The 17280-nt window shown below is 44.5% G+C and overlaps 1 protein-coding gene across 1 annotated transcript; it reads right to left on the reverse strand.

Moving 5' to 3' along the window:
* Positions 1 to 6289: 6289 nt before the first annotated feature.
* Positions 6290 to 16992, reverse strand: hnf4b (hepatic nuclear factor 4, beta; the record flags this gene model as incomplete). Its single annotated transcript, XM_079997260.1, has 10 exons — positions 6290 to 6402; positions 6784 to 6903; positions 7052 to 7309; positions 8615 to 8767; positions 9378 to 9465; positions 9570 to 9725; positions 10890 to 10996; positions 12328 to 12422; positions 15151 to 15322; positions 16890 to 16992. 10 exons carry the CDS (start codon positions 16990 to 16992, stop codon positions 6290 to 6292), a joined length of 1365 nt encoding a protein of 454 aa, XP_079853386.1.
* Between the last annotated feature and the right edge of the window lie 288 nt (positions 16993 to 17280).

Consider the following 17280-nt stretch of genomic DNA (forward strand, 5'->3'; position numbering starts at 1 on the left):
GTTTTATTTTTTCTCTCTTTACATCTTCACGCTCGTCTTATTTTCTCCGCCTGCTCCTCATCGCTCTGTCATTCTTTCCGAGGGTCTGCAAGGACGGCAATTATCCCCCGCCACCGACTCTGAGATGTTTACTGTTGTTATTGTGGGCTGCGGGGATGTGCCCATACTATCCCCATGATTAGAAAATTGGGCCGACCGCAATTTTGCTCTTTCATTTGTATCTGAGAAGTTATAAAAAGGCGCCTCGTAGGTTTTTCGGTAATTTGTCGTAAATGCCGTTTCAAATGTTATTTTTGGTTGCGACTAATAGAAAAATACAAGGTTGAGAGGTTTCCACGTTACTAATAACATGTTGCTGAAAAAAGGCTTTCAAGTCGGAGATTTGTGTCCGATTTGAATAATTTCCCACCCGGTGAATGACAACGGTAACGGTTTAAATCACGTCGTCTTGGTGACGTGTCACATATTTTAGACTGCATGTTCCACCCGGACACATTCTCATGAGTTTACGTTTTTGAATAGAGCCTAAAACAAAGTCTGGCAGCTACCAGTCCTTTTCAAACATTATGCAATTGTAAAGTTTCACGCCAGCACCATCACAGGCCAAGACACTTGGAATTGTTTGGCAGCAACTGAGTCCAAACCCTCAAAATTGGCAACCGGCCTGCGCTGTGAAGAGGAGAACTGATAAGAGGGCTGTGTGTGTGTGTATACTGTGGCAAAGCAGAACGGGGACACACACACATACACACACACGCACGCACACACACACACACACACCATCACCACCAGCACCAGCACCTTAACATCCGGACCAAGACACACTCTTCACTCCACCTCTCACCGAGGCCAAAACAGTGCGGTGGTTGCCCGACATTTGACTGCGAAAAGAGAGAAATCTTTGCTTTGATTCATGATGCGTCCTGAGATAATCCGTGGCCCACAGGCCGTCTGCCGGGCTCTGTGAAGATAGGATCTGTGGCTCTGAGCCGCCCGCCATCAGCATGCCGAGGAGGATATTGACTGTTGAGAGGGCGCGCACACTTCGGCACGCGTCGCTGCCTTCTCCCTCTACCGGGTCCGACGGATCAATCCGGGGAAGGAAAGCGGACCCACCGCAGCACAGATGCTCTCTTGGAACTCCAAACTGATACTGGAGGAGCACGGCGGCCGTAAATAAGCAGCGTTACAAAGCTGCTTCAGTCTGAATTAATACAGGTGCGTGTGTGTGTGTGTGTGTGTGCGCGTGTGCGTGGGTGTGTGTGTGTGTGTGTCTGTGTGTGTGTGTGTGTGTGTGTGTGTGTGTGTGTGTGTGTGTGCGTGTGTGTGTGTGTGTGTGTGTGCGCGTGTGTGTGTGTGTGTGTGGTTGAGAGAGTGAGTGAGTGAGTGAGTGAGTGAGTGAGTGGCTGCTCAAAGACAAAAAGTCCTTCCCTGCTCCTCAGAGTGAACTTTCCTTTCCTAATCTCTTCCACAAAACACACCATATTAGTCATCCCTTTCTACACAAAATTGAAAAAAAAAAGTTGAAATATAAAACAAAATTTAAGCATTTTCCCATTCTGGGGGGAACAAAAAAAAATAAATCAAGATTTATCGCTGGAAGCACAGGACAACCAGCGGGAAAACTATGGTCTATCCATTGCAAATTATTTGCTTAATGTATGAGAGTCTTTCTTTCTTCTACTTAATGAATGAGTGAATGCGTGAGGGCTTGACTCTGACTCAATTATTTATTTGTGAATTTTTAAAGTTTGTTCCTGAGACATTCATTCTTTAAAAAAAAAAATGGATGTTTTGCCTGCTTGTGAGTGCTGTAGTGGCCTGTTTGTTGCTTTTACCGTTTTTCTCCTTTAATGTAATGTATTCACACCAAGCCCTACATAGTTAAAAACACCTCTCCACTTTAAAAAGGTTGCAAAATGTCGTTTTGAGGCCTACAAGAGCTTAATTTAATACATGTGATTTTTAGAGAGGCCTTTTCTCTTTCTGGATCAAACACAGATTTGTGTAAACAGAGCAATAAATCTGTTTACAGAAGGCCCGCCCAAAGTCTTCCAGCTGGGCTCATGTGTCCTTCTACAAGTGGAAATAGTGAATAAATTTCACTCAGCACCCCTCCCTCTCTCTCATACTAAAGACAAATAACGATATTTAGACTCACACCTCACACAAAAGTGTAAGACGCAGTACTTTGAATAAATCATTGTACTTGACGAATTCCATTTTAGGGGACTAATGACTTTATTTTCATATAAGCAATGCAATTAAAGTTGTTCTGATCATGACATTTTAGTTAATGAGTAATTGTCATACAGATCATTTGGATTAACAATTTTATGTACTTTTTATTTTATGCCACTATCTTAGTGTAAATCTTTGATGGTGTAGTAGTACAAACACGTCATGAAGAACAGCCGTAAATTGGCATTGGATATTGGAATATAAAGATTGGGATAGACCGTTCATTTTCCTCAACTCAACTGATGGAAACTCGGCAAATGGGCAGTTTCTATAGTTTCTTTCACAAAATTCCCCTTGAGTTTGGATGAAAACGTATACATATGGAAACTAATGATTGAGCAAAATTATAATAATAATAATAATAATAATAATAATAATTATTATTATTATTATTATTATTATTTGGACAGCTCTAAATACACGCAATAGGCACAACCAAGGTTAGGGTATTAAGCATACGTCACGGATCCTCATTTAAAATAACTACTTTATTACTCTTGACCTCAGAAGAATAATGAATGAAAGAATTTTGCCTTTATCTTTTATTCATAGTTCTACTTAGTATTACTACTAAGGAGTATTAGTATTAGATGCATTATATGACCCATTAAATAAATAAATAAATGTATTATATGAAGTATTGGTTATGTATTATATTAGGCATTGGATATGTATTATATTAAGGATTACATGTACGTATGTATTATATGAAGTATTGGCTATGTATTATATATACATAATGTATATATTGTACATCGGTACTTCTTCCACCAGTGCATGTGCACGTGTCTCTACAGCAGCTGCTCACTTCCTGTTACAGCTAAGCTGAAAGACTCGACTTTTTGTTTTTGGCAGAACACGAGCGTCATATTCAGTTAAAGGTGACATTTAAACTATTTCTCTTGGCGTTTATAAGTTTGGGACATGTGTGAGGGGGGGGGGGGGGTAGAAGTGACTTGGAAAGGAGTAGAAATACCAGAGATCTGGAGACAAGCTGAGGTGATGGGAGGAGGAGGCTCTGCAAAAAAAAAAAAAAAAAGAAAGATTGGATGTTCTCTTGAAATGCGTCACAAGTCCAAGCACCGCACTCAACCAACTCTCTTTATTTATTCACACTTCGCTCATTTCTGATCATTTCCGATGTTCCCTGGATAAGTTCTTTGTGTTTTTAAGTACAATGGTCCGCTCTGTGCTCTGGGAGCCTCACGTCCACTATTATTATTGTGATGTTTCCGTTTCCAGTGAGAGGTATGAGGGTCTGCGGGGATCCAAGCACCGGCCCACCGACACACTTGCCGTGTAAATGAAATGTGAACTGTGGAAAGGCTCGAGCCGTGCGTACAGTAGGGAATGGGCTCATATGCGTCCAATTACAATGTGCCACTTAGCGACCAGAGATTTAAGGTTACTTTATTACATAATGTCATATTATATAACGCCTGACATGCGATTCCACCATTGGTCGCAGAATGGTCTCTCGTGTTGCTGCTCTTTGATAGGAAGATAACACGGCGTCGTGAGAGCCTCTGTGCATGCGGATGTGGACCTTTTTGTTTTTCCTAAATTAAAAGAAAAGATGACGGAACAGAGAACACGTTGCTTAGATTATGGACGCTGCTGTGGATACATTCTCCGGCACTCTGAGAGGAAGAAAGGGTATATATAGCATGCTCTATTTGTGTATGGATCTGGTATTTTTGAGTGTGAAAATAAACACGTGTGCAATCTACAGCCACAATAATTGAAGACAAGGATGTATAATTTTGAGATAAACCAGACCCCAATATACTGGCCAACACCATCAAAACCAAATATTTCAAACCGAAGTGGAGGAGGCAGTACGGGGGTTAAAAATAGGTTAATCACCAGACAATAACATCATACAAGTCATTCCAGCACTTGTATAAAGATTCAAGCACTGCAGTTATCGTCGAAAACAGCCAGGGTGAACTTTTCAAGACCGGCGTCGGAGTTCGTCGAGGGTGTCTCCTCTCCCCGGACTTCCATACCTCCGTATCCATTGGAGGAAGACCTGTACGCAGCCTCCGTTTCCCTGACGACATTGGAAACAGATGGAATAGAACTCCAGGAACTTAGCACTTAGGACATTCTAGTCAACAGCCACAGTCAACAAACACAGTCAACATCAAGATGAATGGGCAGAAACTGGGAGAGGCGAAGGAACTCAAATACCTCGGGTCCTTCGTGAGTAATGACGGCGGCTCTACAAAAGAAATCAAAGCGGGAATTGGCATCGCAACCTCGGCCATGACAAGGCTAAGCCGCATCTGGAGAAGCGATACCGTCGGCTTCCCTGGGAAGATCAGGCCCGACGAGTCACCGGTCGTCTCCACTCTTGTTTATGGATGTGAGAGTTGGACGCTCGGCAATCTCAAGACTTCTGACGACGATGCCTCTGGCGACAACGGCCAAGATTTCTGGGGTTCCGGCGTAGCCAGGGCCAAGAATGGAGTTGGAGAAGAGACGACGTCCGCGACTGGCCGACGGGTTGCGCCCTTTTGCTGTCCACGCAGACTGTGAACAATGACGGGCGTGCGGAGAGCCGCCGCGTTCTAAGACTGGACACTCGCAGCAGATGCAAAAATACAAGTGCGACCGATGGATGCTCCACATCTCGCACGTGGAACGTAGGACAACGATATATGTAAGACAGCTAATCACCACCCGTGCTGCAGAACAGGAGAGGCGAAAGAGGCGGACGCAGAAAATCCTGGCCGGACAACGTCAAGGAATGGAGCTTCTCCACCCCACGGGCCCCGAGGTAGAAAGAGGTGGGGAAAGAGAGAGAGAGGTAGAGAGAGATAGAGAGAGAGAGAGAGAGAGGTAGAGAGAGAGAGGTAGAGGTAGAGAGAGGTAGAGAGAGAGTTTCTTAATGCAGGAAACCCCTTCTCTTCCAGCTCTGAGTCATAGAAAACCCTGCGGCGCTTCATCCCTCAGTGGGCGTCCACATGGCTGTTCATTTCTTCAGCTCTGTAGGAAGCCCACCACCGACAGAGGCAGTTAGAGCTGGATGATACGTCGATATAATATTCATCACGATGCCATTTTCTGAACTTCAGACTGTTCTTACTCAATGCCTCCACCTGCTTGGTCATAATGTCCACATAACCAATGACTGTTTCTCAAATATTTATTGTCTGTAAATATCAAATGTTAATTGTAAATGTTGAGTTATTAGGTCAAAACTATTGTGATATTTATTTATTTTGTGATACACAACCCTGCCACAGCTGCACTTCCAAAGGCCCTGGATGGCACTGTGGCTTCACCGACACATATTTCAACAGATCCCCCCGGGGCTCCCGTGTGAGCGGCGGTCTATCATTTACCTCAAATCAATATCCTCCGTCCGGATCTGTCAGACATGATTTGGATTTACTCCACCATCTCCACCTAAACAACTGGAATGTGATCGTGCTCTGACCAGATCCTAATTTGGACCTTGCTCTGGGGGTGTGCTTCCTGAGAGAAAGCAGACAGGGCCAGTTTATAAACAGACCTCTGGCGCCCCCTGCTGACTGATTTCCTGCATAGTTTAAAAAAATAAAAATAAAAAGTAGAAACAACTTTACTGAACCCTTGTCTCCGCTGCCAGGTTCGCAATGACGTTAGATTAAAAACCGACATTTATATGATTTTTTTTCTTTTTTTCGCAAATTATTATTATTTTTTAATTCAGACACCATCAATAACATGACCCGTACCACATTAACTACCTAAAATTTGATCTAGCTCTTTATTCACATTTAAAATGACAATCACAACAGAATGTATATGAATATAATGCAATTCTAATTGTGCTCTCATTATGAAGATGATCTATGCATTCATTAGTTCATCTGTACATCCACTACATTGACTTTTAACATCCAAACACACAAAACAAGGTGATCCAAACGTATAACGTATTTACAGTTTAATGTAACGGTTGCTAAATCCACAGGTCTGGATGTGTTTTGTTGCTGTTGTCGCTGAATGCTTGCTCTGTGCACCCGACGCAGCGCTGTGGTCGCTTGGATGGTTTCTCTCAGAGGCAGGTGGGTAGGCCTACAGGTGCCGCTGGCATGTAGTGGACGGGGACTGTGGTCAGCTTGGCACCGGTGCCAGTCTGCGTGGGCACCAGAGAAGCCTCTGGAAGATCTATTGGAGACAGATGTTAGCACTGGCTCCAGGTCCGACTCATTCAATGCATTCAATTAGATTAGTCAAAAGGAAGAAAATCGAGCGAGTAAGCAACATCGGCGCGTGAGTCATTTTTTTTTTTTCAACATTTTTTCATATTGAAGAGATTATATTTATTTTAGGGTTGGGCAGACATCAACATAAGGTCAAGATTAACTCAAATTGAGAGAGACTGGGTTAGAATGAGTCTAATAAGACTATTATTAACTCAGCATCTCTAGAAGCCACATAGTTTATTAATGAGTAGGACGCAGATGTTCCTCATGTGTTGCAATAACATTTCGCACTTTGTAACTCAAATAAAGATGCAAGGTAGTTTATTATTTTAGTGATGCTGACATGCGGGGACTGGGACTGGCAGGATGACAGAGGTGTAGCTGCTGGTCAGAGCAGCGTCTGCACACAGCTGCTCTGGAGTCAGGGTAATGTCTGGAGGAAGCAGGAAGTCAGCATGAGAGCCTGTGGAGAGTCAGCACGTAGACACCTTTTTATTTAACTGGAAGGATAAGCACATATAACGTGGTTGCCAGTCAGGCTACAAATGAGACTATCAAACAAACAAGAAAAAAACAAAAACCATTTGCTTTTCCATTTGCTTGACTCCTACCCGTGTCTGACTCCTGGCCCGCCGCGACCCTCTCCCCCAGCAGCATCTCCAGCAGGAGGCTGTCCACCTGGGCCTCCCCCAGGAGACGTGCGAAGTGGAGCGTCTCCACCATCTGCCAGGCGACGCTCTGCAGGGGGGTCAGCATCAGCAGGATCTCCCCAAAACGACCCCTCTGGTCGCAGGTTGCCCCCTCTAGCAGCACGTGGGCCTGGAACCGCAGATGCCGCACAATCTGAGGGCCCTCCAAGCCCGGGCAGTCTGGGAGGGGAAACGTGAAGCAGAGAAGAGAAATAAAGAGAATTCATAGGATTTCAGCACAATTCAACTGAGGATGTATTGGTGGATATAGACAGTCTAGCCGGATTTAAGGGAATCTGTATCTGAACCTGTATCTCAACAAGTTTCTTCTCCCCATACCCAGACAGTATGACCCCACTTAGCAGGACATACAACACCTTTTCCATATACTTTAAACGCCTTGAAAGACCTTTGAAAGACCTTAAAGACCGCCTTCACTTTGAAGACAACCTGCCTGAATGCAACACAACCCTTATTACCAGTCTGTGCATCAGTGCTGAACGATAGAAAAGGGATCTATAAAGCGTCCTAACAAACCAAACAGTGTTTGTACGGCATTTACCTGATGGTGTGTTCGTTATGCGGTAGTCACTTTTGCAAAAGGGTTCCACCATCTTTTTTCTTCTTCCTGCATTGCTCTAGCAGATAGGGCTCACATCTTGCTCACCTCGTACTCTAGTCAGGGTGATGGTCAGATCATGTGTCCCCATGTGCCGTGCTGTCTGCAGCTTCATTTATTACATGCTGCCAACCAGCAGGGGGCTGGTGAGCACAGTGTTGTCCTTCGTCAACCGATTATCCTGTCATATTTTATCTCCGTATATCAATGACGCCCGCCCATTCGTTTGTGTCGAAAATACAAAACATAAATAAAAAACCACAATGTATTACAACACGAAATGTCACGTAGGGTTTTCTGCAGCATCTGTTTCACCCAACGCTGAAGTAGCAGCTCTATCCCTGAGCCCCACTTGACTCTACACTATTTCGCTCATACATTTACGTGCATTACCTACAGACACGCCCTGTACCTGACATATCGAATTAAAAAACAGATTAAAGCCCCTGGTTTTCTCCTGAGCTCCCTCTGTCCATTTGTCATAGAAAGCTTGGCGCGTTTCTATCTCGGTCACGTGCCTGGGTGGGTCTGCGGCATCTGCAGAGTCGGTTCACTCCTCCACTTCCTGGACCCTGTGGCCGTCCAGCCTGGCTCCGCAGCTATAATCACAGCGCGACTCAAGTAGGGCAGACAGACACCTCTCCCTGCCAGCCACCACCTCACCACACCCTGGTATTAATAATAGTTTTCTCCTCGACACGGTGAGACCAGACTGGCCAGACTAACCGTCAAGTGCCAAGGCCGAGCAGGAGAAAATGACCAAAGGGGAGAACCATGAGGTAAAATGTTCCTGGCGATGTTTGTGTTTTTGTCTGAGAGGAGAGAGGTGTTCGGGAGGAGAGAAACAAAAGACGGAGCTTGCGGACCCGGAGCGAAGAAGACGATGCTTCTGAGGCAGGTCAGCTCGGTGTCTGTGATGTCCAGCTCCCTGAGAGGCCTGACCAGCTCCTCCTGAATACGGAAAGCCACTCTGGACACCTCCAACTCGGCACCTCTTACTGGAATCACAAAGTCATTACCTGGTAGAAAAAAAAAAGAAAAGAAAGGACATGTGTTTGAGATACACGGCAGATAAGGAAAACAGCAACGTTAGAAACAGTGCAGCATTCAAGGTCCTATATTATTTGGTTCTAGTGTATCCAAATGCTTGGCCATGATGGCGTTGGAAATAATGTAAAATCTGTCGTACATGCACGTTTCGCCGTGTCGCGACGACAATGAAGTTACATTGGAATGAAACAAAATTTCAATGGCATTCGGCCCCAACTTTGAAAAGTCACTATGAATATTGCATATCAAAAAAATGGCATGTTTCATATCAAAATGAACTCTGTTGAATCATGTAAAGTGGCCGGGATTGGAAAGAAAATATGAGACCTTTAAACTCCTGACAGGTGGCGCTATAACCAATGAAGTCTGAGCTTATCTTCTTCACTTTTTTACGAATAGCTCGTAGGAACAGCAGTGGTTTGGGGGCTGCTTCTCTTCCATCAGTTCATATGGGGAGCTTTGTGAGCTCATTAATCTGTAGGCTAAAATGTTTTCTACCCATAGAGGAGGTCTTTGCCATGTGCATAAACAATGAGGACAAGTGGCTTGTACAGCGGAACAGGAATGAGTGTATTTAACCTAGAAGGATGAGATCGCTGTAAGGTAGAGAGCGCCGCGCCACGCCCAGGATGAGATGTTCTGCCGAGTGAGCCCGTAGCAGAGCGACCTGCGCGGACACGGACGGAGGCAAGAGAAAGAGTGAGTCCAATGCAGCTGGCGAAAAAAGCTAAACCCAAACTATCATTTTGGTCAGCGAGTCTCCGTCCGTACCCTGTCATCTAAGGGAAGGTTGCAGAACTCCGGGATGCGCTTTGCCCATTCCACCAGCAGAAGGAGTTGCTGCTTCATGGACTGGAAGACGTCGCCGACGCAGGCGATCTTCTTGGCGTTGATGTCACAACTCGCAGGCGAGACCAGGGTTAGGAACTGAGCGTGGCAAAGCAAAAGAAGGGGATGACAGCTCATATAGGTGCGACAGTAGTGTGGAAATGAATTCAAGAAAAGGTGTTGGCGCGTGTGTGTGCGTATGTGTGTGTGTGTGTGATGAGAGTGCGGGGGGCGGAGGTCAGATACCGGAGATGAACCAGAGACGGGAAAGGTGAAAAGTTGCGATCGCAGTATGCGTATGGAGCCTTTGCAGCACACGCGAGTCTTAAAAAGTAGGGGTGAGCAGGACGAGACAGGCAACATTCCCAGAGACCAAATCGAATGCACACACGGACAGACGGACGGACGGACGGACGGACGGACGGACGGTCAGGCTACCCTCGTCCACGGCAGCCATCAGGATAGAATGTACCAAAAACCGAGACGGAAAACATTCCAACCTCAATCGGTCGTCCGCTTGTCACTCATTCATTTCTGTGCATATTCGTTCCCGAGCGGAATGGAATATGGTTGTTATTAAGCATTCGAAGGTAATTGAAGATGGGCAGACAATCCCAGACCCGGTGCTTCAATTAAATAGTCTATGATTAGATGGGGTCCCTCGGCGATCCAGTAGTTTCTAAGGAGTAACTGAATCTAGCCTACAGCCAGCATCTCAGTGGGATTTAATAGCCGCCTATTTAAAGTGCAGCCTTTATCATTACCATCTCTCTCCTCTGAGCGCTTTTATGAAGCAGACGAGGCATTTTTTTTTTTTTTTTTTTGGTAGTAGAAAGTATAAATTCCCTAAGGAAATGTATCAAAAAGTCACGATCCTCCATTCAACATTCAAGTATTAAATGACTTGATATGAAATACCTTCAAAAGTAAAAGTACTTGTTCATCAACATGACGTCACCTCATATATTGGTGTTGGAGAAGGATTCCATTCTTAACGTTTCCGCTTATATCGGGCGATGGTCCAGTTTCATACATTTTCTTTCTCGCAAACATTTTACGTACCGATTGTGTCACTTCCACGAAAACCACTTCCCTAAAATGGAATTACTCAAGTATTAATGCCTCAGAATTGTACTTAAGTGCAGTGTTTGAGTTCATGGACTCACTTACTTTACACTACTCATTTTAAGGACCGCGCCAGTGTCCAAGTGAGTTTCAGCTTCCATTTTAGCCCCAAAATATAAAATGAGACCATATTGGTACCTGGTGCACGCTGGCCTCGGCCTGCAGCAGGACGTTGATGGACAGGGTTCCAGCCCCTTGTCCCTCCGCTCTCTGGACGCTGATGCGGTCCCGCTCATTCTGCACAGCTGAGGACAGGGCGAAACAAGGGACCGTGAGGCAAGTGCTGGCTCATTTCACGCCTCTCCACGCCTTCTCCTGCTTACTCCCCCGCCCCCTCTGTCCTCAGAGCAGAGGATAATGGAAGGAGTCAAAGCTGCTTAAACAGGGGGAGACAATCATGATGTTGACGGTCCCCTAGAGGGAGCCATTAAAACCACCGCGATCCGGATGGCCTCGGCCTAATTTCCAATATGCCGCCCAATAAGTCAGACAATAGGACCGGGTTCTCCGAGCGATCCGTCATCAGAGCCGCCCCGGCGGCCAATCAGGAGCCTGTTAATCAAACCAGAGCAGGAGGAAGAGCGAGGGGCCACAATCACACTTCGACAGTATCACGGACGAGTCTCTGTGGAGCATCGGTGAAGTGATGGATTAGAGTTATCTGGAGGAGAGGCCTCCCGCCGGACAGCGTACGCAAAAGACCTTAAGGTGGCTTGTTTTCGGCGCCTTTCCTCAAACTATTTCCGTCAAAGTTACCGTGTGACCAAAATACAGCCTGCACCTGTGAAAGGGCTCTACAATTTCGGCCATATTTCACAAGTCAAATGAAATTGTTCGATGTAATTCTAACTACTTAGGTAAACATTTGAATTAGCATTCCTGAAATCCTCTTCACGGGGGGGTTAACTTCACTTTCTGTTTTATGTAACATTCCCCTGTTTAGGGATTTGGGAAAAATTGCGTCTCATGAAAAAAAACAACAACAACAACCTGCAGAGCAAATATTTGCCCGTGCTCAGGCATGTTAATTATTCATGTGAGGAGACCATTTATGGCTCCTCTAATCCTGCCTCATTCTGCTGCTTATCTGCGGCAGCCAGCGAGAGATAAGGCCAATGGTACAGGGTGCATACACACAAATCTACACACACACACACACACACACACACACACACACACACACACACACACACACACACACACACACACACACTTGCACTCATGCACAAACATGCACACATCACTCACCCACTCACTCATTGGCTGAGAGGCATTGTGTGACCTTTGAACACTGGTTTGCAGTATAAATATATATATATATATATATATATATATATATATATATTTTTTTTTTTTACATTGTGAAGAAATTAGTTTCAATTATCATGTACGTGTGTGCATGTGTAAGTAGCATCTGTACATTTTTATTGACTCACATATTTTTGTGTAGAAGTCGACGATTTCAAGATTTAACTGTATCGTCTGCGATAAATGTGCTGCCAAATTATATTTAAAAAATAAAAATAAAAAATAGATCTATTGATGATTACAGAACTCCCCAAATAATGGTTCTCACCTTCCTTCCTCATTCCAGCTCTGAAACACCTACGTAGCCTGCAGTAGCGGCATTGGTTTCTTTTGTCTTTGTCCACAATACACTGCCTGGTGAACCTGACAAAAATAGATTCATAAATAAACACACAACACACACACACACACACACACACACACACACACACACACACACACACACACACACACACACACACACACACACACACACACACACACACACACACACACACACACACACACACACATAAACCCTGCTATGGGAGGGGGAAAAAGGATCTGACTGTGATGAGCTTCTGGTGGGCTGATCAGATAAGACACAGGCTCAGAAATTGTTCAGTAATGTTGCTATGATGCGAGGAGATAGACCATAATCCCCAATGTGGGGAATGGGAGACATGCCGGCACAGGACCCCCACAGTGAATTAAACAAGCCGTGGACACTGCAGCACGTTATCTATAACCTATAATAATAACAGTCCCTATAGTCTGCATAGTGTGGCTAAATCACCTTCTCACATGGGGAAGTAGGGCTGCACCGCTGAGTCTCATCATTGTTTTTCGCTCTGCTGTTATTGCACATAGGTTATTGCTTTCATGTCAGAACAGATCCCAGCGACTATAGCACTCAAGTAGCTTTCCCCTCACGTGGTGTCCCACTGAGCAATGACTGACAGCCTTACCTCCATATACTGTGTGTGTGTGTGTGTGTGTGTGTGTGTGTGCTTTATTTACCCTGGAAGTCTTCTTGAGTTCAAGCCATCTGTTTATTTTTTCAAGTGGAGCCCTCTGGATAATTAACATATTTAAAACCTGTATATCTAAAAGCAATTACTTTTAAATGACCCAGAGGAACGAAGGCCTCTATCTTGAAATGTCATTCTTGTACTACATTTTGAATTGAATTGAAGTTTATTGGCAAGGATTTCACCATGAATTTTGAGGGACAGTCTGCTGTCGAGTCAACTCCAGTCAAAGTATTTATAGAATCTTATGAATTTGCTTGAAGGACCTGATGCCTCTCGCCGTAGCCTATTGCGGGGGGACTTTCCCTGTTGTAAAATAAATGATGTAAAAAAATATCCTAGAATCACTGGTCAAGGCACAACTCTGTACAGGGATTAATAATATTGTGCAACCCTTGCTTTGGATGACTGATAACTATTTGGATAAAAATAACATTGCGCTGCACTTTCTGTTGATCTGTCCACGGTGTTTGGTGCTGTTTATCATTGAATTTTGTTAAAAAATAAATAAAGTAGAATTCTGTTTCCATAGGTTTTGACGGCTCTACTTATACATTATTCATGTCTAACTAGCATCTTCTCTGATGTTGATGTCGAATTAAGATAAAAAAAATGCATATGGGCCTTTATTGGGCCCATTACTATTCTTTATAATAAATCAAATATTTATGTTACACTTATGGTGATTATCCTCCAATAACCACCATGACAGTGAACCAGAAAGGGAGTGTGGAAGGTTTTTCGGAAGGTTTTATTTGCTGATATATTTTTTAACACTTCTTGTGTGAACTGTGATTCTGTAAGTGGTTCTGTCATACGTTGATGATTATAATAAGTAAATAAATAAATACATTAATTAATTAATTTCTAAATTACGTAATTAATTTGTTACTCAATTTTGTTTGTTGAAGTATCTATCTTGTGATCCTGATCTAAACTTCTTAACTTCCTGGCTGTATTTTTAATTAGAAGGATCATAAATTTGACAGGCCTGAGTGAAAAGAAGCTGTAGTGAGATCACAGACAAACAGATAGAGCACTTCTGGTTTATCAGGTTATTATTATTTTGACAACATTTGGAGATGAATTGGTCAAACACATCGCGAGAGGCGACGAAACGGTCGTTTAAAAGTTTCAGCCATAGCTCCTCCCTAGCATTATCAGTCAACACTGTCCACTTGGAAAAAATATTTGATACGTTTTAAAGAATCCATTAGAGAACCTGGCTCGGCTACGATTGCATTTTGAAAGAGACGTTTGGGTGGTAATCAGATTGAGTATTTCCTTATCAAACTGATGACCCGGAGTTCCGTGACTCAGCCTCAGTGCATTTCAGTAGATCTGGGAACGGAAACGTCGCTTGTTTTTTTATTTTTATTGTAAATGGCTTGAGAGAGAATAGGAGATTTGTAATGGCTTTCAATCGTTATCTCATTTTACTTGTGTTTATAAAATAAGGGTGAGATAAGGGTTGTTTTCTCATTTTGTAACCTATCTTCTGTCACTGTGAGTTTGCAATAAAGTTTTATTGGGGAAATATTGCCATACCTCACCATTCATATAAAAGGCAACATTTTCCAATTCCCTCCTTTCTATAAAAGTTGTATTTTACTTTGAAATCCCATTTAGAGCCTCTGAAATGAATAAATAATAAGAAAATCAATACACCAATATCTTTTTACAACGTGTTATTGAAGGAGCGTCAATATTTGCTGTATTCATTTATTCAAATGCATTTATACATTTGTACACACACATATATTATATAATTTTTTTTTCTGTTTTTGATCGATTTTTCCCTATGTCTTCTCTTTATGGAGTGTGTATAAATATTATAAGATATTTAGTTAATAATATTATAAGCAATTAGTGATTGTAATTTAGATTTTTGTTGTTGTTATGTTGTTATGTTGTATACATATATATATATATATATATATATATATCTCCAGCTGCTAATTGCTGCTGATTGTACTGTATATTCATACATACTTTTTTAGAACTGTGTTGATGAGGTGAAAAGCCTATCAGTGCAACCTCTGTGTTCCCAGTCAGAGCAGCGCTGTCCTGCTCTGCCTCACCTGCACGTGTAGCTGTGGTTCTTGCGGACGCTCCTCCTGAAGAAGCCCTTGCAGCCGTCGCAGCTCGCGGCCCCGTAGTGTTTCCCCGTGGCCCTGTCTGCACAGATGGAGCACAGCAGAGCGCCCCCGTCAGGCCGCGGCAGCGAGGGGGAGGCCCTTGTCGGCGTTGCCTCTGTTAGTTAATTAAAACATAATAGACACATCAGGCCTCCAGGGGTCCTAATAGAACGCTCCGTGCACCCTATTCACTGCCTGAGGCAAACATTAGCCAGCCTCAAATTGGAGACAAGAGATATGAAATTGCAAGGAAGGGGGTTGGAGGGTTGGGGGGCAGGGGGGCACCTTATTGTTATTATTTCTTTTTTTTTTTTTTTAGACGTACCCCCTTTTGTTTGGCTGCCAATGAATAAATAAACATCTCTGAGGCTGAGCTAACAAGCCCCACAAGCATCTGAGAGGGATCGCTTAGCCCAGAGAATATCAGCGCGCTGTGATCGCTGATAGACACTGTGACGGCCAGACACTTATCACCGGCGTCACCGGGCCGAGGCCAGCGCCGTCTCCTGTTTCGACCTCACGTGCACGGGGGACAGAGGTACACAGGGGGCGCGGTCATTCCCCCCCGACGCACGTCCGCGGGGGAAAATCGCAGGGAATCCGCGGGAATCTTCGGGGCGCTATTTTTAACGGGGAGCAGAACGAGTGATGATGATAGAAGGAGGGGTTATAGGTGGATGTATCGCTCTCCTCCTCTCTGCCAAAAGTGGAGGCCTCCGAGGAGACGTGCCGCTTATTACACAGCGGAAGAGGAAACTCCCCTTTTAATTAAAGCACTTAGAGGTCTGTGTCGAGCCAAAGTCCACAGCCCTCCTCTGGCTAATTTTGCGTCGGGAGCCCCCCGCTCTTAATTCAATCTGTGTGTGTGTGTGTGTGTGTGTGTGTGTGTGTGTGTGTGTGTGTGTGTGTGTGTGCGTGCGTGCGTGTGCGTGTGCGCGGGGCTCTAAATTGTGTTCCGTCGGTATTTGATTGCTGCAGGATTGTCTCCGCTCAAACCGCTGACCGTCAAATAAACTCTCCGGGTGTTGTGCTCCTGTGTTTGCACGGACAATGGCCCCTGGCGATCGTCTATGTAAATTGCATACTTAGCTTTGCTAGACGGAGCGGCCAGGGATTACAATTTAACAAGGAGAATGCTTTCCCCTGGTCAAAGATCAGTTAGATTGAATTAAGAGATTAGAATACATCTGCCGCACAGTTAACTGCGTTTGCAGAGCAGATGGCCGCCCGAGCGCCATTCCTCTAAAGTGCCAAAGGAAAGAACCCGATTCGACACGACGGAGTTGTTAACGATAACTTCAAATTAGATTTAGGGAGGGGGAGAAACGGAGCAGCCAGGAGGCCAAAGGATTGCTTTCGCCCTCTTGATATTGAAAAGAACAGTAAATTGAAGCTTTTCTTTTGTTCTGTTTGTTTTTTTGAAATGGAAGGAGATCCGTGCGCTGGATTTCATAGTCATCCAGGGGACGGAAAGATTGAGGCAAAACAATCAACGTCAGATTCAGCTCCGTTTTGTTGGAGACATGGTAACGGCATTCGCAACAACCAAAAAGTCTTGTTTCCATTACTTATTAAAGCTTTTTTTTTCCCCGGGATGAAAAAAAAAACGAAAAGAAGAAGCTCGGCAGCACACCGCCTCACGCGTCACGTCAGTGGAGAGCGTGAGGCTGTCACCGTCGTACCTTCTATGTTCATGTCCGGGGGTGCTTCCGGGGTCTCCAGCTCCTCCGCGGTGTACGAGTGGCCGAGGGAGTCCAAGTTGGGCATCGTCCCCGTCAACTTCATGGTCCTGGAGCTTCACTTCCATGTACCGCACCCCGCCCCCCTCCCCTCCAGCCCCCAAGCCTTCTAACTGCTGAATCACTGTGTCCTGGATGGGAAAGAGTGTGTCCTCTCCTCTCCCTCCTTCTATTGACCTGGTCAGTGGTCACGGAGTGTTAAGACCTGTTCTTCTTAAAAAGACAAAAAACCCCAACGACTCACAGGGTGTCTGATAAACGCTGAGGTCGATCGATAAAGAGAACAAACCCCAGTCATCGAAGGAAGTGATTAGGAGGAGAGTCCCGGAGAGAA

This window comes from Zeus faber (genome assembly GCF_960531495.2).
Source record: "Zeus faber genome assembly, chromosome: 3".
NCBI lineage: Eukaryota > Metazoa > Chordata > Actinopteri > Zeiformes > Zeidae > Zeus > Zeus faber.